At 41.2% G+C, this 27,975-nt stretch overlaps 1 protein-coding gene across 1 annotated transcript; it reads right to left on the minus strand.

The window, feature by feature from the left end:
• Positions 1-1,421: 1,421 nt before the first annotated feature.
• On the minus strand, positions 1,422-20,467 carry LOC137884444 (mucin-5AC). Its single transcript, XM_068726248.1, has 15 exons — positions 20,428-20,467; positions 18,749-19,115; positions 18,196-18,255; positions 17,590-17,670; positions 16,286-16,369; positions 14,982-15,065; positions 14,829-14,912; positions 14,534-14,590; positions 14,016-14,096; positions 13,541-13,573; positions 13,360-13,449; positions 9,630-12,098; positions 5,039-5,198; positions 4,107-4,189; positions 1,422-1,898 (listed from the first exon to the last, which is right to left on the minus strand). The coding sequence occupies exons 2-15, from the start codon at positions 18,837-18,839 to the stop codon at positions 1,855-1,857; spliced, it is 3,501 nt and encodes a 1,166-aa protein (XP_068582349.1). The 5' UTR covers positions 18,840-19,115; positions 20,428-20,467; the 3' UTR covers positions 1,422-1,854.
• Positions 20,468-27,975: the final 7,508 nt, after the last annotated feature.

Below are 27,975 nucleotides of genomic sequence, written 5' to 3' on the forward strand. Positions count from 1 at the left end.
GACAGTCAGCCAAACAAAACAAAGTGACGAGCAGAGAAGAACACCTCACCTTAGTTTGAGGTTGGCGGCTGCAGAAGTTGCGGCGTTTAAACCTGACTCATTGTCGGGAACCACACACAGCCAATGGAGAAGGTGGACGCCGTTTTGGTGCTTTTGTACTCTTAGTTTCCCAAAAGAATGAGCTCTCAGCACCACTAACTGTTTATCAGTCCAACCGAGGAGGCGAGCCCCTTCAGTTCAAGTCTCATTGGCTGTCCGGTGACACCTGAGCAGGAGCTTATCGTGGTTTTGGTTCCTGTGAAAGGTATTTCAAGCTTTAACGGAGGGTGGGGGTCCTGACGGAGGGACCCTACAGAGTGGTCTTTGTGCCGCAATGGGGGCTGGATTTGTGACCCGGGGCTCGACCTGGTCTTATCTGATCCTCCCAGGGGTTCAGATCAATGAATACCTGCAGGGACGGGGGGGTTTAATAGCAGGTGGAGGGTGGGGGGCTGATAGTGGGGCATTGTGTGGGGACAGGTGCATCAGTGGGGGAGAGCGGTACAGATGTTTATGTCAAAATGTCATGTTACGTGCAGGAAGTGGATCAAATCACAGACCAGTTTGGTGATAATCATTGTTATTTAAAGCTGTCACATGTGTCGAGCACACCAGGATGCACATGCATGAAGATGTAACATGAAGGATGTTAGGGTGAAGAAACATTTAGGCTATATTTTAAGGGTTAATAGTAGTTATCTGCACATGACAAAGAGAACCTAAGCTGTGTGAGCTGCATTTCAAGCGCTTTCATCCACATTCCCCCAAAATGACTCGGAAAAAGACAACATTCCTACCAAGCTGTTAATGAATATTCCACCAACATTCCAGTGTGCATGCAGCCTCCATCTTTCATTCCTTCCCCCACCTTCTCTAAAAGGTCAGCGTCGTGATACGTGTGATGCTGTCGTGCACCGGAGGAGCCGCGGATCGAACCGCCGATCTTCCGGTTGCAAAACAAACCCGCTCTGCGTCTGAGCCATATTCATGCGTTTTTCACTCGGTGAACGGTGAGAGTTCATCTTCAGCAAAGCTTCTAAGAGAAGAAGGAGTAAACCAACAGAATGATGCCGAGTCAAATCAAAACCCCGACTGAACAAAGATTGCTGAGAGATTTGTTACTTTCCCATAAAACTAAACTGCGTCTTTAATAACGCTTCAAGGGAAACGTAGGTTCTCACGGATAACGGTCGCAGTTTTAAATGTCGTGAAAAGAGAAACTAAACTTCTGGGATCTGAATTTTAAAAGCTGCAATGTTTAAACTCTTCTAAGTGGTCACCTGCACTACTTTCAAACAGGCGTTGCTGTCGATGTGTTCAGAGGGAACGGTGTCGATCTAAATGAAAAGCAGCAGGAGTGAGATGGAGAAGGGGCAGCTGGGAAAATTAGCCAGACTTTTATTAAACTGACAAAAAAAAATATAATTCCAGACTGTTTTCCAAACCTTAAAATCTTCAGTTTGGTTTTAAATATGACTTGTATAAATAGTCTGTCAGTTTTAGAGTTTTTGCACAGTTTCAGTTTCAGGATTCCAGGTCTTCGGTGTCCGGTGTGAGTCGTACATTTAGTCCTCTTTGGCCCTAAAAACTAACATCACATCACTGTGGAGATTATAGCGATAAATGTCACAAAATGTTGACGTGTAAAAGTTGTATGAAAACTTTCACGGTGAACAATTTCCAAACCATCCAGATTTAGAAACCAGATTCTGTTTCCATACGTTCTCCAGATGTTCTCCAGAGGTGTGCTCAGCTGAACGTTTGCAGTGTCAGTCACTTCCTGTGATGATGAACAGCTCTTTGTTTCCTCTCTGGTCACAGTTTACTGCACATCTTTGTCAGGCATCTCTGTTTCAGATCTATGGAGGGAGGAGAGGAGGGTCAGGAGCAGGTAACCGGAGACAGACTGCGCTTTAATGAGGTCATCTTTGAAATACTTGGGACAAAGGTTTTATAGTAACCCAGAAGATCAGCAACCATCAAGGACTACAAATTACGCCATCCGCCTTTTAAAGTTTGATAACAGCTGCTGCAGAAGGATGCACCTGCAGAACCACTTGAACGGTGAAGGTGTTCAGGCTCCGTTTGCAGTTAACTGACGCTAAAGAGACTACAAACATGGAGGATTCAAACACACACAGACGTTGTTTGATGATGTATTATAAGCCGTTTAGAGCTAGTGTTAGTTATTCAACTTCAACTGATTTCTTGTTCACAGTGTAACATTATCAGGGATCGACGAATAGAAAGCGGTCCATCACACCACCAGTAACAAACATAACCCAAGTAGCTTAACTTCACAACGTTAACCACGTATTTAAAACGTCTACTAGAATGGGAACACGTTTAAAGCTCCCAGCAGTCATGAAGGTCGTTTAGGGAGTCGTCGGCAAACAATCCATCCCGTCGTTTAGGTGCGACGTGGGAATCTGAGATTTTACACAAAACAATCGTTGTGCAACAACACAGTTCTCTGGTGTGAGTGTTTGCATGTTGTGCATCTTGAAGCAGATGAAGCGCTGCCGCTCGTAGCCTCTGACTGCTTTCAAGTTGTTTCAGCTTGATCTCGCTCAATGCTGAATTTAAAATCAAAGCTTGGTAAAACCCGAGTCTAAAAATACACACTGAGGACTAATTGGAGCCGGAGGGAGGACCGACGTGACACCGTGTGAGGCCCGTCTCTGGCCCGGCGGTGGGATCAGCTCCGGATGATCGGCGTGTCAGAAGCTGTGAGAGAGGCGTCTCTCCACGCGACCTCTTGAGCCCATTAGCTCGGAGGAATCTCGGTTCCTGCAGAGCTGTGGCTCTAATGAGCTGTGATACCGACTCCCGGTAACACGGCTGACACGTGCCCATCACTACAGGTGAAGGATGAAGTGTGCGCCCCAATTATTTCTCATTCACACACTCACAACCGCATTTTAAAAACACACAACATGACTTCTACGTGCAAAAATTGTCGTCACTCCGAGTTCTATTTTTAGAGCATCGAACAACACCTGAGGAGGGTAGGATTTATGTCACTGTGTCTGTTAGTTTACAGAATATCTCTGTTATCTGCTGATTGAAAGTGTCTGAATGCTTAATTCGGGCCAACCTGCATCTCCCACGTTGTGAATTTTAACAAAATCAACTTTAGGTTTAGATAACAAAAGTACTGGTTAGGTTTATAATAAGTATTTTTTAGTGCTGGGCAACTTAACGTGTTATTATCGCGTTAACGCATTAATTAATTAATGCCGACAATTATTTTATCACGCATTAACGCAGTTTAAAAAAAAAATGCAATCCACACCGTTGATCTTGAGTCTTCATCACTACGTTGATGCAGCGTGTGGAGGAGTCTTCATCACTACGTTGATGCAGCGTGTGGAGGAGTCTTCATCACTACGTTGATGCAGCGTGTGGAGGAGTCTTCATCACTACGTTGATGCAGCGTGTGGAGGAGTCTTCATCACTACGATGCTGCGTGTGGAGGAGTCTTCATCACTACGTTGATGCAGCGTGTGGAGAAGTAGAGATAAACTAAAGACGAGCTAACAGACGCCACAGAGAAGTGGAGAGATACAAACTGCAGGACGACTAGTGTTGAGAAGACGTCGGTCTGAGGAACGTTCTCAGGATCATGAATGACGTCACGTAGGAGCCTCCCTCCAGACGCACCGTCACCAGAAGAACACATGAGTCGTACGAAGAGGAGAGGACTACAAAAGAGGCGGAGTCACAACGCGCACCGGCCGTCTCTCACCGGAGACTACCGGACATCGCTGGGTAACCGTCGTCACCTCTGAGTTACGGTGCTTTATGTTGATGAACAGTGGGAGCTGTGTTCACATGCTCTGACTGTCATGAAGACAGAAGACACACATTTTGCTGAAACGTGTGGAACATTATTCATGTTGCACAGCAGTAGAACGTTTAAATAAAGTCACACACTGAGCACAGATAGTAGAAATATCCATAAAGCTGCCAGAGTACAGAACCTGGCAGGTGACGAGGATTTACCCGCTTTCAGAGCCGCTAAGTTCGTCACCTGGAGCTGCTATCGATCGATCGGAACCACTTACTTCTGGAGAAGGAGACTCTCCTGACCCGCCGACACACCTCAGACGTGTGTTTTTCATACCAGAGGTGGCTGTCGTCACAGTATCTGAGAGACAAGGAGATGACGGTTAGCAGCTGACCTCCACACCGACACAACCCTGGTTCACCATCAGCTGCTACTAAAAAAAGCTTTTAAAACTTTATGAGAGGTTATTGTACAGTTATTGTCTCAAAGTGAGGAAAATAATGTGGTGATTCGTGGGTCAAAGAGTCATTGCTAAAGCTGGACATGGAAAAATTAACTTTTAAAATCAGAGAGCATATAAAACCATATTTTGTTTGTTTGTTTCGTCTTGATTCAATTAGTTTTTAGTTTGTTTGTTAAATGTATCTGTGACATAGATAGAATTGTTACATTAATATATTTCAACGAGTAGATTTGGACATTTGGTGTTCAAGAGATCCTGTACATTAGACTTAAACAAGAGTTTTACTTTTAGACTGACTAGGTCATGTGTGTGTGTGAATGTTTATTGCCTGTGATGTCTTTCATGACTTCCTTTAATAATCTGATGAAGCGGATCTTTTTGTTTCGTGGCACTGACTGAAACAAGCTGGCATCAAACGTCTCCACCAGAGAAAAACGTGTTTATATTCCTCAAAGTGAGTTATGGAAGAACAAAACGGCTTTGATTCAGTGTCAACACATTACCTCAGTGAAATGTATTGGGAGTTATTGATCAATATGCTTGTCTGCCTATTTCTACCCTCATTCCAGCATGTATTTTCTATTTTTCTCAGTCGTGCTCTGTTTCTGAACATTTGAGGTGAATCTGTTAATCAGCTTCTCTATTCATGACCATTTGTACTTCTTTCTCTCTCATCTCCTCCAGTGTTCTGGCTCTTCAACGTCTAGATAATTAAAAGAAACAATCGGCGGAGGAGTCATCTCAACCTTTTCATGCGCGTCTTGTGGCCGGAGGGTCCGCAGAGGCACTGGGAGAAGAACTTGCAGAGCTCCAGGACGCAGGGCTGCAGCTTGTGAGCGCCGACGGTCGTCGCGCTGCCGCCGGAGAGCGAGGCGTCGGTCAGCTCGGGCCTCCTCCACGGACAACCTCTCAACAGACAGAGCGAGAGGTCAGAGGTCACGTCAGTCACAGACTTCGTCTGCTCTGCCAATTACTCAATTACAAAGAAAAGAGACGATCACACAGTCACGTAAAATAATAAAACAAAGACGTTATAATTAACCTCTGAAAGTGGTGATTTGGAAATTTTATGTGCAGAATAAATCATCCTCACACCCATCCTTCAAATTCTCTCATTGTGTTGGTTTTTTTGCATAATGCCGTTTCAGTGCTTAAATTCCCATTACAGGAATCACTGGTGCCGATGCATTCTAATCATAATTAATGCATTGCAGGTACACAGGCTCCTAATTACCATAAAAATACATATTCAAATGTGAATGTTAATTCGATACGTCTCCACATTCTGCAGTTATTTGCTCATAGTGCAATCCAGAGCGATATGTAGAGCAGCAACGATTTACAAATCAGGCTTAAAAAGAGGTTTGTAAGAAGTTAGTGTTCGTCCTCGATGCCTCATTTGTTTATTTCTTCTCTTTCTACGATCCTTTAGTGTCAGATCAGCTCTTTTCACAAGTGAAGACGCAACATTTAGCATGAAAATTAAAGTTTTCATGAGATCATCACAACACGACAGAGAAGAAATAAAAACCAGATTAAAGTGCAACCCTAAGCCCCGCCCCCCGTTGCTACTCCATGGAGCCCACACTGTCACTAACTGCACTCCCTGAACAAATGTCAAATTTTTGGAAAAAGCGATTTTAAAGAGAAACTGACAGGCGGGTCTAGAATATGTTTGAAGGATCTATGGAGGATGAAAACAGGTTCAAAAGATAAAGATAGAAGGTAAAGTGTGAAAGTGAACCAGACCATGTGATCGAGACAGAAAACAATGAAATGAAGGAACAGCACTGTTCCTCTTTATTCACCGATACAATCATTAAAACACAGTCAGTGTATCCTCAGTAGCTAGCGTAACAAAGAAGTGCTAACGCTAGTTAATGATGCTAACTTACTCTGCTAATGCTAGCTCCACAGGTTTGAACGTTTATCTCCTTCCAACCTCTCCGGGTAACGAGTATCACTGTGACTCAACGTTTAACCAGGATGAGCTCCACTAAAGCAGCCTGAACGTGAAGAACATCTGGAACCACTGACGTCTACGGAGCAGAGACGGACGGTTGTCGGACGCTGGTTGTAGCTGGACGATGCTACGCTACGTGATTGGCCAGTCTGTGTACGAGGGGCGGGATTTAGCAGACCAGTCTTTGATTCCTAAATAGTGTTTGAAAATGTGGATTTCTTTTAAAAAGCTCCTACATATCAAACTGTAACGGATGAGTGCAAAGTACTCGTAACCTTGACGTAACCAACATCAAAATGTGAATCTTAGAATTTATTCACCACGTTCACCATCTTAATTTGAACACAATTTAAACACAAAGTATAGCCGAGGTTTTTGACCTGATGGTGGCGCTAGTTGAAAAGTCTGCTGATAACCAAAGTCCTGAGGGTACATCCTCTGGAGAACATGAATGTCTGTCCTTCAAATGTATTGCAATCCATCAAAACAGATGAGATATTTCAGTCTGAATCAACGCGGTGACCGACAACAGGTCTGTTATTTCAGAGGCAACCGGCAACGCAACTCAACTATAAGCATGAATATGTTTATATTTACATACTAATGCTATGACTTGCAGTCTGCAATAAAGGTTTTGGTCATATTTAACATTTGAAACTTCAAAAAACACCATCTGCTTCTATTTACTTAACCAGACGGTTTTTATGTGTGTTTGTGTTTATATATATATATATATATATATATATATATATATATATATATATATATATATATATATATATATATACACACAGTTCATATATATATATATATATATATATATATATATATATATATATATATATATATATATATATACACACAGTTCATAAGGACACTTTTGTTTATACATATATTATCCATTTCTTTTTGATAGCGTTTTTCATACGCTGTGTTTCCCCTGCAGATGTCTCCATTCTTTACAACACAAGAGCAGCAAAGCGTTGGCATGAGATGATGTTGCAGTGGTCACACAGCCGACACACATCAGCCACAGTGAGCCAAAGCCTCTTATCACTGGGGTGTGTGTGTGTGTGTGTGTGTGTGTGTGTGTGTGTGTGTGTGTGTGTGTGTGTGAGACAGGCACACATTGACTTCCATGACACGGCCACAGACTCACGGCCACAAACGGTCATTTTTACTGCACACTAACGACTCGGTGACAAATGGCGCTCCGACCTTCTGTTTGTTGCTAGGCAGAAGTCAGTGGGGGAGCAGCCGCTGCCTCTGCAGTGAGATGTTACTGCCACCTAGTGGTTCTGCTGGGGAATAATGAAATGTAGTGTCTCTTCAGTGGTTACTGTCTGCTACATGATCTTAAATACATCATTCTGATGACAATAAGAAAATCTGAATAAAGACTTTTTGTTTATTTTATAATTAAATCGTAGCTCACTTGTTTTTCTTTTATGAGATTTGATTTGAGATCATTTTGATTTATAAATCCTCAGCAGACGTTGTGGGTCATGTAAAGAGACACAAGTCGGACTAAATGTGGAAGACATACGGAGGTCCTTCATATCAGAGTCGTGCCACAACCATAAAACCACAATGTCTCTCTCTCTCTCTCTCTCTCTCTCTCTCTCTCTCTCTCTCTCTCTCTCTCTCTCAGCCCCTTTTTATATCTACACTGTCCTCTGTTAAAAGCCAAAATGCCAATAAAAATCTTAAAAAGAAGGACAGAAAGCATACACTTCTACCACAAAGACCACAAGCACAGAAACTGAAACATAACACACATTCAGTGTAGCTGAAACTATCAGTTTTATGTTCTATTGTTCATTACATGTTTTTTGAAGCAAAGCAAAATAAATTCACTTAAAATTGCATACATCATTGAGTTCCCTTTATGAAGAACACTGAAGTATCATATTACTTTTTTCATATGTGAATTATGATTCTCAGCATGTCTGAGAAACCATAATAAATACAATAAATAAATGTAACTGTAGGACATTAATGTGTGTTTTTATGTATTATTGATCAAATGAATTGATTGAATAGTATTTATTCTGTTACCCATCGTCACTAGGTTATACTGTCATACTGTTCGTTATGTTAGGCGTTATATAACATAATAATTCATTTGATTGTGAACCACACAGCTTCGTCTCTATATCCTCAGCTCCATTTCTGAACAACGGGAGTCTAACTGACGGACACACGCTGAATATTTTGGACTTAATTTGCTTTTAACCTTTGCGGCTTAAAACCATCAAAGCTTTCACACAAAAGGAAGGGGGGGGGGGCTGCGCCTGCGTTACCATAGTGACTATCTTAGCCTCCTGCACGGCTCCCTCTCTTCCTTCCCATGCTCTAACACACACACACACACACACACACACACACACACACACACACACACACACACACACACACACACACACACACACACACACACACACCTTTCCCCGGGCTGAAATTGAATCAGTATCCGTCGGTGTGTCCAGAGATGACAGTGAATGTATCTGATGTGATTACGGCGTTTTTTTCTGAGAGCAGGTTCAGCACTCAGAGTCAAACACAGCAGAGCAGCCAACAAAACCAGTTATTATCCGTCAGAAATACTTTCAACCTGTGTTTGACGTCTTTCAAAAGGCATTTTATATATACAGTATATATATATATATATATATATATATATATATATATATATATCTTAAGAGTCTCTGGGACTGCGCTTTATATTCTCTCAGGCACTCTTTACTGAGGTTGGGCATAAAGGGTCGCTCCATATCTCGTCTCACCTATGAATCATCTTGGAAGACACAAATTTAAAAAAAAAAAAAATTAATTAATTTAGGTCCCGTTGCAGCTCATCTGCGATCCATGTGGTAACACACCAGTGCCTTTACTTTATTTGTTTTACAAGTGAATTTCAAGCTTTGGAGACACAAGTTGCACCAGACTGACCTGATGCATAAAGACTGAAGAAAGGAGAAAAGATCCCCGAGAGGAACACCAGCAGTGATACCACCACAGTAGGTTAACTTCCCCTTTAAGTTGTGTACCTCACTAAACACCCATCACAGGGGGAGAGGAGTTACTTAGTTGAATATCTCGATCTGGTCTGCCTGACTCATCGACCCTTCATCTGGTGTGTGTAAGTCTGAATCTATGACCCCGACCATGGCTCTGAAATATCAGAAGAATAAGTGTGCTGTGAGTTGATGAAGGCGCTGTCCGTGGTGCTGAAGTAGCAGATAGATTTGTTATTATGACTTTCTTTTTCTGTCACTTTGGTCTTGGTTCTGTAACACTCTCTAAACTATATTGCTAGGGTCAATCCTCCAGTTAAAAATGAATAAATAAATATGTAAGTGATATTGATTTACCTGGTTTTTCTGTTTCCACAAACTTGCTGGGTGTTGTAGTTCTCCTGCTTAGGGGCCCTGTAGTTCTTCGATCCACCGTAGACCCTGCTGTGGGACAGACAGTTGAAACTCTTGTGGGATGAACTGTAGAAGTTGTGTGCTGGGTTGTGTTTAACTGGGTCAGACTAATAACTGGTAAGAAAGTTGTGGGTTTGGTTGAAGCTGTGGCCAGTTGAGTTGTGCTTGTGGTTGGTCGAGCTCTTATGGTTGATGGAGCTGGTATTGTGGTTGGTGGAGTTCGTACTGAGGTTGGTCGAACTCTTATGGTTGGTGGAGCTGGTATTGTGGTTGGTGGAGCTCGTACGGTGGTTAGTTTAGCTCTTATGGTTGACGGAGCTCGTACTGTGGTTGATGGAGCTCGTACAGTGGTTGGTGGAGCTCGTACAGTGGTTGGTGGAGCTCGTACTGTGGCTAGTTGAGCTTGTACAGTGGTTGGTGGAGCTCGTACAGTGGTTGGTGGAGCTTGTACAGTGGTTGGTGGAGCTCGTACAGTGGTTGGTGGAGCTCGTACTGTGGCTAGTTGAGCTTGTACAGTGGTTGGTGGAGCTCGTACTGTGGTTGGTTGAGCTCTTATGGTTGATGGAGCTGGTATTGTGGTTGGTGGAGCTGGTACGGTGGTTGGTGGAGCTCGTACGGTGGTTAGTTTAGCTCTTATGGTTGATGGAGCTCGTACTGTGGTTGATAAAGCTCGTACAGTGGCTAGTTGAGCTCGTACGGTGGTTGGTTGAGCTTGTACAGTGGTTGGTGGAGCTCGTACTGTGGTTGGTGGAGCTCGTACTGTGGTTGGTGGAGCTCGTACGGTGGCTAGTTGAGCTCGTACGGTGGTTGGTGGAGCTCGTACTGTGGTTGGTGGAGCTTGTACGGTGGCTAGTTGAGCTCGTACGGTGGTTGGTGGAGCTCGTACTGTGGTTGGTGGAGCTCGTACGGTGGCTAGTTGAGCTCGTACGGTGGTTGGTGGAGCTTGTACTGTGGTTGGTGGAGCTCGTACTGTGGCTAGTTGAGCTCGTACGGTGGTTGGTTGAGCTTGTACAGTGGTTGGTGGAGCTCGTTCAGTGGTTGGTGGAGCTCGTACTGTGGTTGGTTGAGCTTGTACAGTGGTTGGTGGAGCTTGTACAGTGGTTGGTGGAGCTTGTACAGTGGTTGGTGGAGTTCGTACTGTGGTTAGTTGAGCTCGTACTGTGGTTGAATGAACTCGTACAGTGGTTGGTGGAGCTCGTACAGTGGTTGGTGGAGCTCGTACAGTGGTTGGTGGAGCTCGTACTGTGGTTAGTTGAGCTCGTACTGTGGTTGGTGGAGCTCGTACAGTGGTTGGTGGAGCTCGTACTATGGTTGGTTGAGCTCGTACTGTGGTTGGTGGAGCTCGTACTGTGGTTGGTCGAGCACTTATGGTTGATGGAGCTGGTATTGTGGTTGGAGAAGCTCGTACTGCGGTTGATGGAGCCAATACTGTGGTTGATGGAGCTCGTGCTGTGCTTGATGGAGCTTGTGCTGTGGTTGGTTGAGCTCTTATCGTAAATGGAACTGCGTCTGTGGTTGATGGGGTTCCTACTGTGATTGATGGAGCTCCTACTGTGGTTAGTCGAGCTCTTATCGTTGATGGTGCTATATTTGTGGTTGCTGGAGCTTGTGCTTTGGTTGATGGAGCTTCTTCTGTCGATGTGGTTGATGGAGCTTCTTCTGAGGTTGACGGAGCTGTTACTGTGGTAGATGGAGCTCTCACTGTGGTTGACGGAGCTCTTACTGTGGAAAATGGAGGTCTTACTGTGGCTGATGTGGTTGATGGAGCTCCTACTATGGTTGATTGAGCTCCCACTGTGGTAAATGGAGCTGTTATTATAGTTGATGTAGCTCCAGCTATGGTTGATGGAACTCCTACTGTGGTCAATGTGGTGGATGGAACTCTTGCTGTGGTTGATGTGGTTGATTGAGCTCCCAATGTGGTAGATGGAGCTCCTGCTGTGGTTGATAGAGCTCCTACTGTTATTGATGGATCTTCTACTGTGGTTGACGGATCTCCTACTGTGGTTGATAGAGCTCCTACTGTGGTTGATAGAGCTCCTACTGTGGTTGATGGATCTCCTACTGTGGTTGATGTGGCGGATGTAGCTCTAACTGTGGTTTGTTGAGCTCTTGTTGTGGTTGGAGCTGCAGCTGTTGCGACAGAGGCAGTGGTGACTCTCAGGGTGGTGGTTGGTTGCGTTGACGTGATTGGTTGTAAGCTTGTTCCTCTTTCTGTAGCTGTTGTCTGAGCCGTCATCACTGCTTGCGTTGTTACTTTCTGTGTTGTCCCTCTTTGTGTCGTCTCCGGTCTGTCCGCTGTAGTTTGACTTTGCGGTGTGACGGTTGCAGGTTGTCCAGCTGTTGCCAGCGGCTGGGCAGTGGTCATCTTCGATATTGTAGCAGCTGGGTCATCTATAGTTGCTGGAGAAACTAAATGATTCAAACAGAAATGAGAAGAAGAACTCAGAGAGACAAATCAACAACACTGACTGATTCAATCTGAACATTTTTATAACCAACTACTTATGAAACAATATCTCAATTATTTGATAAATCAATCTTTGGTTGTACAAAACATGACATTTAAAGGAATAGTGATGTTGAATACTTTTTTACTATTTCGTAACACTGTTTGTTTTGGACTAAGCAGTTAAGAGAGTAATGTTAGTAGTAGTAGTTGTAGCTCTACAACTTTCAAATTGATTCAGAAGTAGAATTATACATTTTAAATTAATTTAATTTGGGAAAGACGATATGGAATAAAGTGAACATGAAATCAAATGGATTACATTTAGCTGTTGTAGAAGTTCAAATCTCACTGCATACCAGAACATATTTCTGCATTTTAATCATAATAGTTTGTTGAAAAATATTTCTGGAATGTTTCTATTTTTTTACATGTCCATGATTTCCAAATAATTTCACAATAATTGTTTTTGTAATTTTCCTGGAAAGAATCATGCAATTTGAAAAAAATATAGAAATACTTCTAATTAATGACTATCAAATGCTAAGCTAAAATAAGCTTTGGTAGTCTGCATACAGCACAAATGTAACAAATATAAAACTGGAAAGTACACAATTCAACATATTGGAAGAATAATGTTACAATAATTAAATAATAACTACAATAATAAAGGACAATGTATTATTATTTTACCAAATTACATAGTTATCTCTCCAGAAGACTCCCTAATATTATTATGAAACTAATAATCATTTGCAAACACTTAAAAAAACAAACAGATTTTTCTCAGCTGTGGAGAGAGTAAATTAATTCTTTTAATAAAAGGACAATTTTCAAGTTTTCAGGCATTTTTTCCCCAAAAATGTGCCTCAATCTATGACCATCGCTTTAGATTGATGACCACAGATTTCACCTCATTTCTCAGAACAGTGTCAACGTTCATCTTAAACAGCAACAACAATCAACAGTATGTATGGAACTTTAGAGCCTCTAATTTAGGAGTCTTGATCTTTGCAGTGATTCAGGTTACGTTGTTTAGAACTGGACATTATGTACACAACATATTTATAACGTTCAGTAGCCCGCAGCGAGAATAAACCAGGAGCTTATTCCTGTTCTCAGCTTTTAAAAGCTATTCTGGAGACTGATGGAAGCTAATTCCCGGTCTGCAGGTTTGACAGAATGAGTCTGAAGATGAAACGTCGGCCTCCTGCGGAGACTCACCATGATCAGTAGAGTGGACTCTGCTGGTTAACGCGGAGCTCATCCCAGATGGAGAGACGTGACTCAGATTCGTGGGCACTTGGTGCCATTCTGGGGTTTAAAATAGATGATTGGAAACAAGATTTGAGTGGCTCTCGACGCGTCCTGAAGAGGACAACAGATGCTTGAATGAGTTACTCACCGACAGGGAGTCTGAAGGAGGAGACGTTACCTACTTGAAAAGTGAGAAGAAAGGTTCAGGAAAAAAAGAGGACGGACGAAGAGAAACCTTTAGAAAGAAGAAGGTTAACATCTGATTCTCTAATACAGGATTGAGTTGCACCAGCTAGCTGTAAACTAGGTTTCAAGTCTCAGATTCTCCCTGTTTGATTGTAAACGTTTGAGTCATTTCATGAACACAATGGATCTGAAGAAGGAGGGATTTAAACCAAACCACACCAAAATACCAGAGACTAACACTTTATCTGGTATTGAATCTGTGAATGTTCTTTGCTTGACGTTAACTTTCAGAATTTAAATTCTGTGCACCCTGGGTTCAACTACGGCATCTGAGTTTATACGTTCAGCTTCTTCCCTGAGTCGACGCTGCCACCTGGTGGTCGCGCTGCACGTCGTCAGGGAATGTCAAAGCCAGAGCATCAGTGTGTAAAGAGAACCTCTGTGTGGTCCCTCCACGATGGTCTGGTTGAAGAGCGGCGTGATGGAGCCGACCTCCCACAGCTCGGGCACCTCTCTGCCTGGACAAAACACACACACACACACACACACACACACACACACACACAACCTTTTTAAGACTCAGTCCCTGAAAAGACATGTTGGATGTTAAATGCATCACATCTGGATGAACTGCTGCAGCTTTGATACGTTGTCTGTTGGTTCTAATTTGGTTCCAGTTCCTTTATTTCTCTACAACACCACTCTAATGTGTTATGATACCCAATCTACCATAATAATGAGGTATGCCATGAAGATCTAGTTTGTCTCAATACGTAGTATTTCACATGCAGTACCAGGATGTCCTACGACTATCTACAGCCTCTACAATGTCACATTTGCAGAATAAAATGATCTGAATTTACAGTTGAAGCAGCGCTGATGAGGCGGACGCTGCACACTAAACACACAGCTCTAAATAGAACCCATCAGAACGGATCCAGTGAGCTCTACTCACCCGTCTTACCTGCCATCACACAGATGTAAATACAGTCCGAGTTGTTCCTCTGGCTTACTGAGACACACAAACACAGAACACACTGCAGCTGTCTGTGTATATATATATATATATATATATATATATATATATATATATATATATATATATATATATATATATATATATATATATATATATATATATATATATATATATATATATATATATATATATATATATATATATCACATTATGAAGAGCGGCTAAGAAACAACAGGAAACTCGTGCTATGGAGTTATGAAGTCACACCCACCTGATAAAATGGAGGCAGACTTAAAGAGCTCATGAAGGTAACTCGTGGAGTTTCCCATCACGTCCAACAGGATGGCCGTGAAGTCTGACGACAAACAAAGTGAACTGAAATACTGTAAATTCAAATGAAATATATTTAAAGAAAGCAGCTCACCTGTGAGGTCGTTGGTCTCGTTTGTGACACAGTAGCAGAATCTTCTCCTGAACTTGTTGCTTTCTACACTTTTAATGCTGGAAACTGAAAAAAACAAACACACAGCAGTCGAGTTCAGAGTTCAGAGATGTGAAAGATTCCAGGTTTCAGGTTTAGTGCAGTGAAGACACAAAGAAACACCCAATACAATAGAAAGATTTATATATTTATATTTGAGATCTTTATTTTTTGCACCGAGAGGCTAAACGAGTAATCCTGCTATGGCGAAGGCATGTCCCGCCTACTCTGCCTCTGATTGGTTAGTGCTCGTTGTCTTCGTTGGTTGGATTGGTTAGGTTTAGGCACAAGGAGTGAGATTGGTTAGGCCTTCTATTCAGTGGGATTCATAATCGGGGCGGTTCTGAAATCGGCACATTTTTCAAGTTGTAGCAAACTGAAGGTCGGTTATAGAGCATATCTAAGTCCAATAAGTGAAGCCAAAGCTTCACGTGTTAAAGCTGCATTCTCTCTAGTGTCCACCAGGGAGCGACTCCTCTGGTTGTATAGAAGTCTAGTCTAAAATGACTCTACTTCTCTCTTGATTTATTCCCTCAGTAAACATTGTAAACATGAGTTTATGGTCAGTCCAGATGTGGTCACTTCCTGTTCACTGGTTGCAAAAAAAACAAGATGGCGACGGCCGTAATACAAGATGGCGACGGCCGTAATCCAAGATGGCGACAGACAAAATGCCAAACTCGAGGCTTCAAAGCCAACAGGTGACGTCACGACGACTACGTCCACTTCTGATAAATAGCCAGATGTACTTTTTTCCACTCAAAATATTTCCCGCAAAAGTATATATAACAAACCCCCACATCTATTTTTTCTGTCCCCCATGTCCACCTTCAGAGCTCCGTAAGAAGACATAAGAACAGAGTTACAGAATGCTTCTCTACGTTCACTCCGTTGACTGCAAATAACACGTTTATTTTGAAGCTAGCAGTTTGAAACCTTTAATAAACGTTGCGCAGCTCGTTCAGGTTCAAAGCCTCGTCTATGAATTGCCAAGTCAACGTCACGTCTGTCCTGTTTTCATACTGTACGTCTTATTTCAGTCACGTCCGAACACGTGTGGTCCTTTAACACTGGAGTCTACACAGCTCACTACAGACAGCTACAGACCACTAGATGGCCCTACCGACTAAGTTATATTGATCATACAGGCGGACCCAGTAATGCTGACTTATCCCTAAAACTCTCTATATAGAACAACTCAAGATAATCTGAACATAACGTTAGTGACGGTGTATTGGTATATTTACTGTTGTAGACCAGCAGGGTGAGTTTATGCAGAGCCAGAGAGCTGTAGGACGTCACACTGAGGAGGGAGAAGAGCTGCCGGGAGCCTGAAGGACAACCAGAGACACCGGAGGAACACCGTTATTATATGATGCATATGAGAGCTTAAAGTGGCAACCTGGAAGCTTTCTATTGAAGTGAATGAATGTTAATCTACCGCTGAATGAGGCGACACAGTGGTGATTGAAACGACAACCCACTGATGAAAGCATTGCAAACCCAACATCTGCTGCTGCACATTGAAAGCATTCAGTTGGCGAAAGTTTTATTATACTTTTTATTAGGAAGTACTCACAGGAAGTGCCTCTATCGTTTATCATGAATGCGTCTACAATACAAGATATTGGTTGTTTTTATTGCCAGAGGGTCAGTTTGACATAATGGACAGTCAGAGGAGCAGCTACTGTCACTTTAAGAGACATGAAATCAGATCACCGTTGATCACAGGCATATTGGAAAAGGACCAATTATTGCCTGACCTCTTTCCCAAAAATGACAATAGTTTTGTTGCCCTTAGTATTCTGGGACCTGCAGTTTTGAGCCACACTTCATGTTAACACCAGTAAACCAAATCAATCAGGAGTGCCCACTTTAAATGATGAATATGTTTGTTTGAGTCAAACGATGTGGGTCCAGCAACTCATGAATACAGTCTTTTCAAAATAAACTTCCGTCTTCACAGGAAACAACTTAGTTAGGTTTAGAAGAAGATCGTGGTTTGGGTTGAAACAACTATGGAAGGCTAGTTCACTAAAATCACCAAAAACACACATTTCCACCTTTTGGCTTTCCAGTCTGAGCCCGTAAACAACGGAGGAGAGCAGGACTCAGTCTGTGCTGCTTTCAGTATTCACTTACCTTTGAAGACCATCAACGTCTAGTGGGTCTGAGGAGTCTATATATTCTGTTTTATTGTAACCTTGTGACACCGTGTGCTGTAGATCATAGAGCAGTGTGTGCGCTGTTTGAGGCAGAAAGATGTGTTTTTGTTTCTTTGATCAGCACAAACCCAGTTCCATTCACCTCCATTGTTTATGGCTGCAGGCTGACAATTTAGAGGCAGAAGTCACAAAACATCGGCACATTGAAAGGTGTCTGAGTGAAGAGCCTCTAACAGTGAGAGACACAGGGCTGTGACAGAAGATGAGCAGTCCGGCAGTTTGACCTCCGTAGAAAAAAGAAAAGCCTCAAAGGTTTAATCACGACGTTCATGAGAGAGTTACAGCTCACTATCGACCTCCACATGAGTGATATTATGACGACGTACCCGATTGGCTCGTATTCACTAAAGTATTGACCAGCGGAGTGAGGTCGATGGCGGCCGGGTCGATGTGCTCTGCTGGGATTTCTGGGAAATAAAAGCAGACAGCAAAGTCAATGGGAGCTTATTCTGGTTTTAATCTCTATTATGGAATTAGCCGCATCAGCAAAATGTGGCCGTATAATTGCAAGATGACCTAAAACAATCACCCAGAGCAACAAGTCCCTGGGGTGTAGGTTATTATAATAACCTGGGCTCAGTGAAGAGGCTGATCCTGGTTTTATTATTTGATATCCTTCAAGTGTTTTATCATCAAGACGTTTTCAGTCACATTTTGTTTGATAACTGCTAGATTAATAATCAAACATGGCGGACTCTTTTTTTTGGCACTTTAAGCACGAGAGACATGTAGTTTCATTATCTTTAGGGCAGATTTCTCTGCAACTCACAAATAAAACAAGCTATCTTCATAAATAAATATTCAGGTAAGAGAGGAAAAAAACATCTATTTTTGATTTAGCATTGAATTTGTTATCATCATCTATTGTTCTTTCTTCAAATATGAAATAGAAAAATCTGTCAATAATTATCCGTCTTTTTGATGAAGATGACCTGTGGAGTTGAGGACGACGTCTCTTCTGTGTCTCTCTTCCTGCCGTCCGTCTCTTAATGCTGTGAAAGAATCAAACAAAGAACAATTACATTTTTACATGTTTTACTGGCTTGTTTATTTGTTTGATAATATAATTTTTTGTTCTGCATAAAATTATTTTTCTGTGCCGTCTCACTTTTAGTTTTTACTTTGTATAATTTTTTGTATATTACTTTTCTTTTCTTCTTTTTTGTTATTGAAAGGCATTTTGTTACATTGTTTGAAAAGTATCAAAGTAAATATTAACAAATGCAAATTAAAATCTAGTCAGAGTCACCAAAATTATTATTATTATTGATTTGAATGTTTTATTGCTATTATTATGGATGTCAGAATATCAGATTTTCATAAAATGATTATCATGGCCAAAAGATTTCATGATATTATTAGACAATTTGAAAAAAGTTAAATAAAAATGACACATTTCAATGAGTGGGACAAAAACATATTGCAATACAGCAACTACAAACACACATGTTCAGAATCCTCAAACCTCCGGCTCTGCAGACCTACCTCGGCTGCAGAGGACGAGGAGTAAAGCGGTGGAGACACCGATCAGAAGACGGAGGCTGCGATGCCGCGAGGCTCTCTGAGAGCCGGCCATGACCGAGCTGAGGAACCGCTGGAACCGCAAGAACCACAAGAACACACAGGACCGGATCAACGATTCTACCGCTTCGGTTTGTCCCCCGTATCCTCACGTCTCAGCTGAAAAAGGCTTTTGAGTTTTTGAAAAGCATTTTTTTCCCCTGGTCTCTACACAATGATGTCATCAGGTTTTTAGTCCACACCACTCACGCCAGTGGACGCGGTTCTCCCTGGTCTCCCTGGTCTCCCTGGTCTCCCTGGTCTCCCTGGTGGCCTCACGTATACAATAGAGCTGGAAATAGAGACCGACCCTGGAGGTTAAATTACTAATAACAGAAATTGACTTGCATGTAAAAGATGCTGAATGGACATTAAATAACACGTTATTCCTTTAAATGATTAAGACACCACAGCTAATAGACATCACCATGAAACCAGTTCACTACTTACATTCAGACAAATGTTTTGTATTACAACTTTTTTGGAAATCTATGTTTAAATATGCAAATGAGCTCATTTTCATAAATTTCCAAAACAGAAATCAAAGCATTGGATGAAGTCAGGTTCAAAAGTCTTGTTTCATTTTGTTGATATATTAGAGTTAAAGGTTTTTACAGAGAGAGTTTCTAATATCTCTTTTTATCACTTCATACATCAAATAAATCTATGTCCTCCATGTTTTTATTAATAAATGTAGTATAAGTGAGTGTGTGAGTGGTGTGTGGACAAAGCCCTCTGTAGAAAGCTTCAGCACACAGAGAGGAATGAAGGTGTGAAGTTTGGTGGATGTCAGAACTACTGAAGTGGAGATTTCTGGATCAGAGTGTGAGAAAAACTCCACTGATAGAAAAGCTCCTTTAAAGAGACGTTTAGTTAAAGTCCAGACATTTAGAAGAGTCTCCAGGTGAAGAGGGTCACAACATGAACTAGTAGATATCACCATCACACTTCACCACTTCATCACTCACAGCAACACCAGCATTCATTCTGTTACAAGTTCTATGAAATGGTATGTTAAAATATGTAATTGAGGCATTATCTGATGGTCACTTTTGGTACATTTTGTAGAAATCTACAAATGTAAACAAACAAAGTATAAAATAAATGTTTTATTTCCTCTAGTCTGAAAGAAGACAAGTTATGGAAGCAAAATAGACCAAAATCAAAGTCCACCAGAGCATGAAGAACCGTGTTTGGGCGTCTCCCTTTAAATCATTCCATGATATTTCCTCTCATGTTTCACTTCAGTGTTGTTCCTGCAGAATTGTCAACAATTAAATAAGGAAACCATTTGTCTTCCCATAAAATTCTGAAAGGAAGTCGATGACACATCATGAAGTGTAGAAATCCCCACAAGTCAGATATTAAATTCAAGCAACGGACACAGACTGAACTGTGACGTCTTAATATCCAGCAGAGAATCAAAGGCAGACATTACTAAACGATGAAGATGAACACAGAGCTGTAGCACAACTCTCCCTCACTGAGTCGTGGCTGTCAGATATTTGATCCCGTGGTTCATCACGCACTCTTTGGTCTAACATGCCGAACTGTTTGATTTAAACCTGTGACCTCTTGAAAGAGATCCAACAAACACAACTCACCAGCTCCTGGAGTCCTCCGGTCGTCTGTGCAGCCGAGCCGACGATCCCCCGGCAGCATCAGACCTCGGCCCGAGTTCCACACACCTCTACGCCCAGATAAGGATGGAGCGACCCCCCACTCCTCCCCCTCTGAACAGCAGAGGTTGGCAGCATGTTGGCAGCTTGAACAGCCCCCCCCCCCCAAAAACACACACACACACACACACACACACACACACACACACACACACACACACACACACACACACAACAAAACACGGTGTCTGGCTGCAGGCTGGGCACTGATCCCTAACCCACCAGCTCCACTGCAAGAAACATCACTACTAATGTCACACTCACTGTCATATGGTGGCAAAAATAATCTGCATTATGAAACAAAAACTAACCTGTGATGGTTCCATGTTGTACTTACCTGACTTCACCTGTCAATCAAACCGTGTGGGCGGGGCCGTGGCGCCTTGAGTGTTTAAAAGAGGAAATGCAGTTCACAGAAGAACAAAGAGTGATTGTATATTTGATTCAACGTGTTGTTATAGGATTAGCTTCACAGCTGTTGGACAGGTTAAATGTAAACCTAAACTAGTAACTGACATGTCTTTCAACCAGCTGATCCTTTCCAGTGCTGCAGGACTTCAGTCAACAACTGGATTTAATGAGATTGTGTCATCACAGGCTGACAACATGTGCATGTATATATGTACATACAAAAGATCAGCACGATTACTGTCCAAACTCAAGAATGGCCAAACAACTGAAGCCATCGGCCGCCAGTTTAACAATTTGCCCTTTTTGCCCTTTTTACCTGCTGGAGGCTTTTACGTTTGTCCTCAGCAGCTCATCTATGCTCCAGTGAAGCTTTGTGAGGCTGCCATGTTGTGTGTGTGTGCTGCTGCTGTCTGTTTGGTTTCCCTGGCTCAGGGAAGCTGTTGTCCAATCAGCTGCTCCAATCAACCCTGTGAGTGACAGCTGACCAAAAAGCCCCGCCCCCACCATCTCTTACCAATCAGTAACCAGTACAGAGGCGTCCTCTCACGCCCAGTCAAGTCTCCTTCTTTTAATTTCACCAACGCATTTAGAGTGTCTTTATCTATTGTAATAATGTTTCATGCTTTTCAGATGTTTCTTCAATTTGTATTAATTGTTGTTGTTTTTATTTAATTTAAAGAATGCACAAACAAGCCATAAAGAAACAAAGAAAGATTAAAAATACGTACTAGAAATAATAATACAATAAAAATAATAATGTTGAACAATAATAGCGCAAATAATAAATAATAATAAAATATAATTCAATAATTGCATGTGTTGGTTTGCATAAATTGTTATTGTTCAATTAGTTTAAGTACCAATTACTTGTTTTGTCAAAAGCGTTTGTAGGGAGTGAATCTTTTGCACACAAAGATGAATAAAATCATAATCAGGAGTCAGGAGAAGTGGGTCGGTATTACTTTTGCAGCGAACAAACATTATTCCATCAAAAAGCAAAGGAAAAGGTATTTTTATAACTATATTTGTTGTATAAGTTAGCGATGATGTTCATGTCGACCATCTCTGACTCTATTTCTACAGTTTAATTAAAGCTTTAAATGCTATATTGTTAAAATTCTATAGCCACTACTGTAAAATGTCTGTAAACTCTGTTTCTGTCAGGTATTGTTTGATTTGAATTTTACATGATTTTGAAATGAACATTAATTATTAATATTAACGTGTCATGTCGCTGCTGTGGCAAAGCTTTCTATTTGTTTTATCCGGAGTGCAGTGCTGCCTGTTCAGAGGGACACTTCTTGCAGTGGAGGTAAACGGCCGTAATAAGCCGGCGGAGTGACATACGAGCCGTGGGGAAGATCAGTGAATAAGAGGAGTGAATGCGAGTCTTTAATGACGGGGATTGGTGGGCACTTTGGTCGCCTTGGCATTCACATTCGGACACATCGAGGCACACAGCGGTTATTGGCAGAGGAGGAAACGGGGCTGCCGAGGGCCTGGGAACAGCTGCCCCCCAGGAGAACACATACACTTTTAGCTGATCATTAGAACAAGAATGGGATTAAATGAATTAAAGGGTAAAGAAATCATTTGCACACACATTTGAACGCTTTCTGCTGGTGTTCCTGAATCAAAAAGCATAGAAAATATTTTACCAAATAAGCAAGTTAATCAAATTAATTTCATCGAGAGACTCGAGGAAAAAAGGCTGCAAATCCAGGCAGACATGCAATCGTCATTTAAAGGTGAATCTGTAGGAACTGAAATACAGGAAAAATGGACGGCCCACGGACAAAATGTTTGCATTAGGAAGTGATGTCATATACAGAGCAACAGTTATTGAATGACACGTTGGAAGTTACATGGTATAACAAAGGAGAAAGCCCACCAGGGAGTAATGGATGGGTCAAACAAACACAGGACTTCCACCCAGTAGACTGGTGATCTTGTCCCATGTGAAACTAAAAGTAAACGTTGACTTTGTGCTTTTTAAGCTACTTTTACGGTAGGTACGTTTTGTTGTTATGGTTGTTACGTTGTTGCGTTACGTTGTTACGTATTGTTGCTACTTATTGTTGTTGCGTTACGTTGTTGTGTTACGTTGTTGTGTTACGTTGTTGTGTTACGTTGTTGCGTTACGTTGTTACGTATTGCTGCTACTTATTGTTGTTGCGTTACGTTGTTGCGTATTGTTGCTACTTATTGTTGTTGCGTTACGTTGTTGCGTTACGTTGTTGCGTTACGTTGTTACATATTGCTGCTACTTATTGTTGTTGCGTTACGTTGTTGCGTATTGTTGCTACTTATTGTTGTTGCGTTACGTTGTTGCGTTACGTTGTTGCGTTACGTTGTTACGTATTGTTGCTACTTATTGTTGTTGCGTTACGTTGTTGCGTTACGTTGTTAAGTTACATTAGTACATTAATATTTGTACACAAACCATGATCTTTTTTCTCAACTTAACCAAGTAGTTGTTCGGTTTAAACCTAACCAATCGTTTCACGTTAACCACATGTCATTGCGTGTTTCTGCAAGCGTGATACGAGATATGAAACATATTTATGAAAGATTTTGGGGGCTTCAGAAACTTTGACATTCACTATGTAAACAGAGATGTCTTTCAGTTCATCTCATGGTCATTCAGTTCCCAGTCATACAATTTTCAATTCAATACTTTATTAATAACTGGTGCAATTGAAAAGACAAAAAATTAAAAAAATCAAGTAAGAATACATTTGCATATTATATCATCAAATCAAAATATTCAAAGTGGTCTAATACAGAATAGAAATGGTACGTTGTTGTTTTTTTAAAACTGGAATGAGAAAAATGATGCACAGCTCTGAAGGCCACTAGTGTAAGTTTGTCCAAACTTCCCTTAAATAAAACCTAAGAACATCAAAACGTTTTTTTCTGACCCAAAAAAGCTGCTGTCAATTAACTCACACAAAGCTGTTCGTAATATCCAATCTCCACGTTTTGAAGACATTTTCTCTTCTTTCTCAGAGTGTGACGGTTGCATTTACACAAGAGCAGCAGAGATGATGTTCAACATTGCTCTCTTCACGTCTTCCTGTAAAAACAACCCTACCGTCTGTGAGGCCATAAAGGAGGTCCACAGGTCCTGCTACACTGAGCCGTCAATAAACATTCAAAGAAACTGTGCAGCAAATTTTGTGCTTTTTTTTGATGTGCAGGTTTTTTGTTTAGCTTGCTTTCACAGGCTAATATCATCTGGCTAGTTTAAGTTATGGTTAAACGCTCTCTTCACTTTAAAGGTTTTTGGCACATTTTTCAAGTCGCTTTCTACCGTTTAGAGAACTGTGCTTTGATCCAGACAAAATAAAACTTCATACAAAATTACCACTGACATTTATGATAGCGAAATTGACTAGAAATTGGCCTTTCAACATAAATACTCAACAGCACATCATGTAGTTAACTCCATGTGTCTAGACAGGTATTATATATTTGTCATTATTATAGTTTACTGAATATTTTTAGTAGTTTTAACAATTATTAAAAACTTGGACCTAAATGTTGGGTTGATCATGTAAAAAGGAGAAACTGCTAGTGCACACACTCAACATACCGCTGTGCTATCATGATCAGCTGTAGTTTGTTTTTTTTAATGATTGCAAATGAATCCTGGTGTAACTTTGTTCAAATCAGAAAGGGTTACAATTCATAACTAATACTAGTTGTATTTATCTTAATATGGATGGCCAACCTGAGGAACTTTTTAAGAAAGACTGAAGACAGGAACTGTGGTTCACAGAGTTATGAAGGGTTGTTGTGGGGTCATTTTCTCATAGACTTCTATACCACCAGAAGAAGTCGCCCCCTGGTGGACACTAGAGAGAATGCAGCTTTAAGTCACTTTCGCATTGGCTTCCCTGTTGCGTTCCGCCTGCCAACCTTTCTGGAAATATGCTGCGTCAGATGAGAGTTTGGAAATGAACTTCACCTCTGTGTGTGTGCAGAGCAGCGATAGGTCAAGGCCGCGTTTTAGCCTAGCTTAGCACAAAGACCGGAAGCTAGGGGAAGCAGCTAGCCTAGCTCCATCAAAAGAGACAAAAACGCACCTGAAAACTTCATGCGTCATGCGTCCAGAGCTCGTGTCTGTTTGGTCAAATGTAAACATGTCAGATGGCTATTTTTGTCCGTGTAAATGCAGCCTTCAACATGGATATTACAAGAAGCTTTGTGCTGCATTCCGACAGCCGTAGCAAGAAAAGCATGACCAGAAATAAAATAAATAAAAAATACATCGAAAAGAACTGTACTGTAAAAGGCCAAGGCACAAATAATTCGTAGCAATTAAGATGTCTATAAAATGACAGGTTATGTAGAATGTGTGGATCAGTGCATTGCTTGGTATGCGATTACAATGAGAACAACCAGACTTAACAGGATAATCACAGCCAGCAATATCGCCCTTTTGACTACACGGGTGCCATAAAGTGCTCCTTTCAGAATGGGTTTAACATACAGACGAGTTCACTCACAGAGAGCTGAAACACATCGTGGACGTGGACGTACACACATGGAAGTACACACGAAAGAGCGCACAAATGTGTTGAAAATGCTCGTTTTAAACACATACATTCATGTGAGGACCAGATTGTGGCTTTTCAAAGACAGGGGTAGGATTTTTTTAATTTAATCCATCAAGAAAAATAACAATGTCATACATTCAGAAGAGAATTTCCTGCTGGAAAGCTGCTGAAGGATAAAAAGTGTGAACGTCGGCTACAACGACTGCAACTTTGAACCAGTGTTTCCTGTGTGAAATTCACTAAAATATCATCAAAGCACTGGTACCAGAGGTTAAAAATATACACTCCCTGATCTAAATGTAGTGTCCCGAGAAAACAGGAGAACTCCAACATTTCATTGGAACTCAATGTGGCTTATATTTGTGTTTCAAACAACACCAGTAAACAAAGAGACACTTCGGGGACACTTCGGGGACATTTCGGGGATGCTGGGCTCCTTTGGGCGCTACAACCAAAATCAGGGAGTGTCGTCTTTACAATAAGTATTTCAGAACAGGTTTCTGGTTGTAATGGTGACAGGAACAAAAAAGAAAACCATCAAATCATGTAAGGATATTACAGTAGGGTTTAGAAATGACCACCCAACAACCATTGCTGCAAAACAAGGACACACCACTGGAGACAAAATTGTATTTCAATTCCAATGATAATCCGGTAGACATAATCTTTCTTCATTTACTGTAGCACCTATATCAAAAAAATTATACCAAAAGGTTGAAATGTCATAATAAGATACGTTTAAATGGGAAGCCAAATTCTTGAATTCCTCCAGTGGTGGTTGGAGGAGATTCTGAGTTTTGGAAAATATATTTAATTAAAATTCAATCTGGCAGACGAAAGACAACGCAAAGAAAAACAAACAGCAAAATGCCGATTGTCAAATTAAGAGTTAAAGGGTTCGTTCGCTACTTACTGATGCATGGGGAGACGTTTGAGTTACTCTTCAACATGTCGGTCTGTGAGACTCACTGCTGACTCACAAAGATAAAGAGGACAGAGTGTAAATACTGGAGCAGGAAGGCGAACGTTTAAATCCTCCAGTGACCTCATCGGCCGACTAAAACCTCTCCAGCAGATCTGGCAGACAAAGTGCTGAGTGATGTTTTTAAGTTGACACTGAATAAGATCACTAAAATGGTCCTTCATGGTGCTGAACCCACAGCAGGGCTCGGCAGTAATAGCAATGGTCAGGTTGCAACTGTTGGCACGGTTGGCAACCATTTCGGGATACGGGCAACCAATTTCTTGGTCTTTGGTTGCCATCAGTGGCAACCACTTTTTAACATTATGAATACATACAAAAAATAAAGACAGCAAACAGCTAAATGTAGCAAATTTTCACTACAAAATAAATATATATACTTTATTACAGTTGTTGCTTTAGTGATATTTAAATATTACTGATAAAGTCAGAACCAGAACCGTTGAGTCACGTACTCACAGGCATCTGTGGTGACTACAAATGACCATATACTTCAGTTTTGGGAGCTACAAGCTGATGCCGGGTTGGCTTTTAAAAGTATAATAAAAGTAGAAGTTGAGCCCTGCACTGAGAATCAGCACCAAATCCGCAGCTTTTAGCTTCTTCTAGATTCTAATTTGGTTCTCCGGCTTAATTATGATTGATTGAATCGACATCAAGAAGAAGACAAAGTGCAAAAACACAGGGAGTGAAAACAAAACAAAGAAAAGCTTCCTGGGAGGAGAAACGTCATTATTACTGTTAAATGATTTAGTTTGTCAGCAACAGAGCTGCTAAAACCTTTTACTATCCTCACCTTTAGAATAACAAGAACTTGATAAACTGTACGCTAAAATGTTTTAATAAAGAATAATTATTCCTGGTTTTGGGGAGTCTAGCCCGTCGGTCACAAACATTTGATCTCACACTATATGTAAGTGAAGCACAGCGATGATGTAACTGTATCTAATGATAACTGTGTCTGTATTCTTTTGTTCTGCCCGCAGTGGAGAGGTTTGATGTGAGGACGTCACTGGAGAATGTTCAAAAAACACGAGGTCACAAATATAACGCGATAATAACAGTATGATGTCGGCCATGTTTGGTCATAAAACACAAAATGTCATCTCGTTCACAAAACCCACGAGAACAATAAATGAGACTGAAATCATGTTTACACCATAAAAAGTAATGCTAGCACGTCATTAGAAATATGAGTGAATGGTTTGTGCACACTTAGTAACAGTTTTCATTATTAGAAGAAATGTCCAAACAAAAAGAAAATGGGATTCTTGAAAATCAATGAAGTTAATTATCTGAAAACGTTCTTCAGGTTGTTTTCACGTGTTATGACAGAAAGAGTATTTTAGTCCTTATTGTGCTGTGTTTCTATGTCCACCAATTAATCAATACAGCTTTTGAATTCCTGAGAAGAAACTTCAGGATTACGTAAGTAATAAATTATAATCTGCTAAATATTTTCGTTATATTGTCAACTGTCTTTGCTAGCATCACTTTTTAGTTTTTCCAGTGCATCTT

The sequence above is a fragment of the Cebidichthys violaceus genome, unplaced genomic scaffold (genome assembly GCF_023349555.1).
Source record: "Cebidichthys violaceus isolate CVI_PGR_0920_01 unplaced genomic scaffold, fCebVio1.0.p SCAF_38, whole genome shotgun sequence".
NCBI classification, from domain to species: domain Eukaryota; kingdom Metazoa; phylum Chordata; class Actinopteri; order Perciformes; family Stichaeidae; genus Cebidichthys; species Cebidichthys violaceus.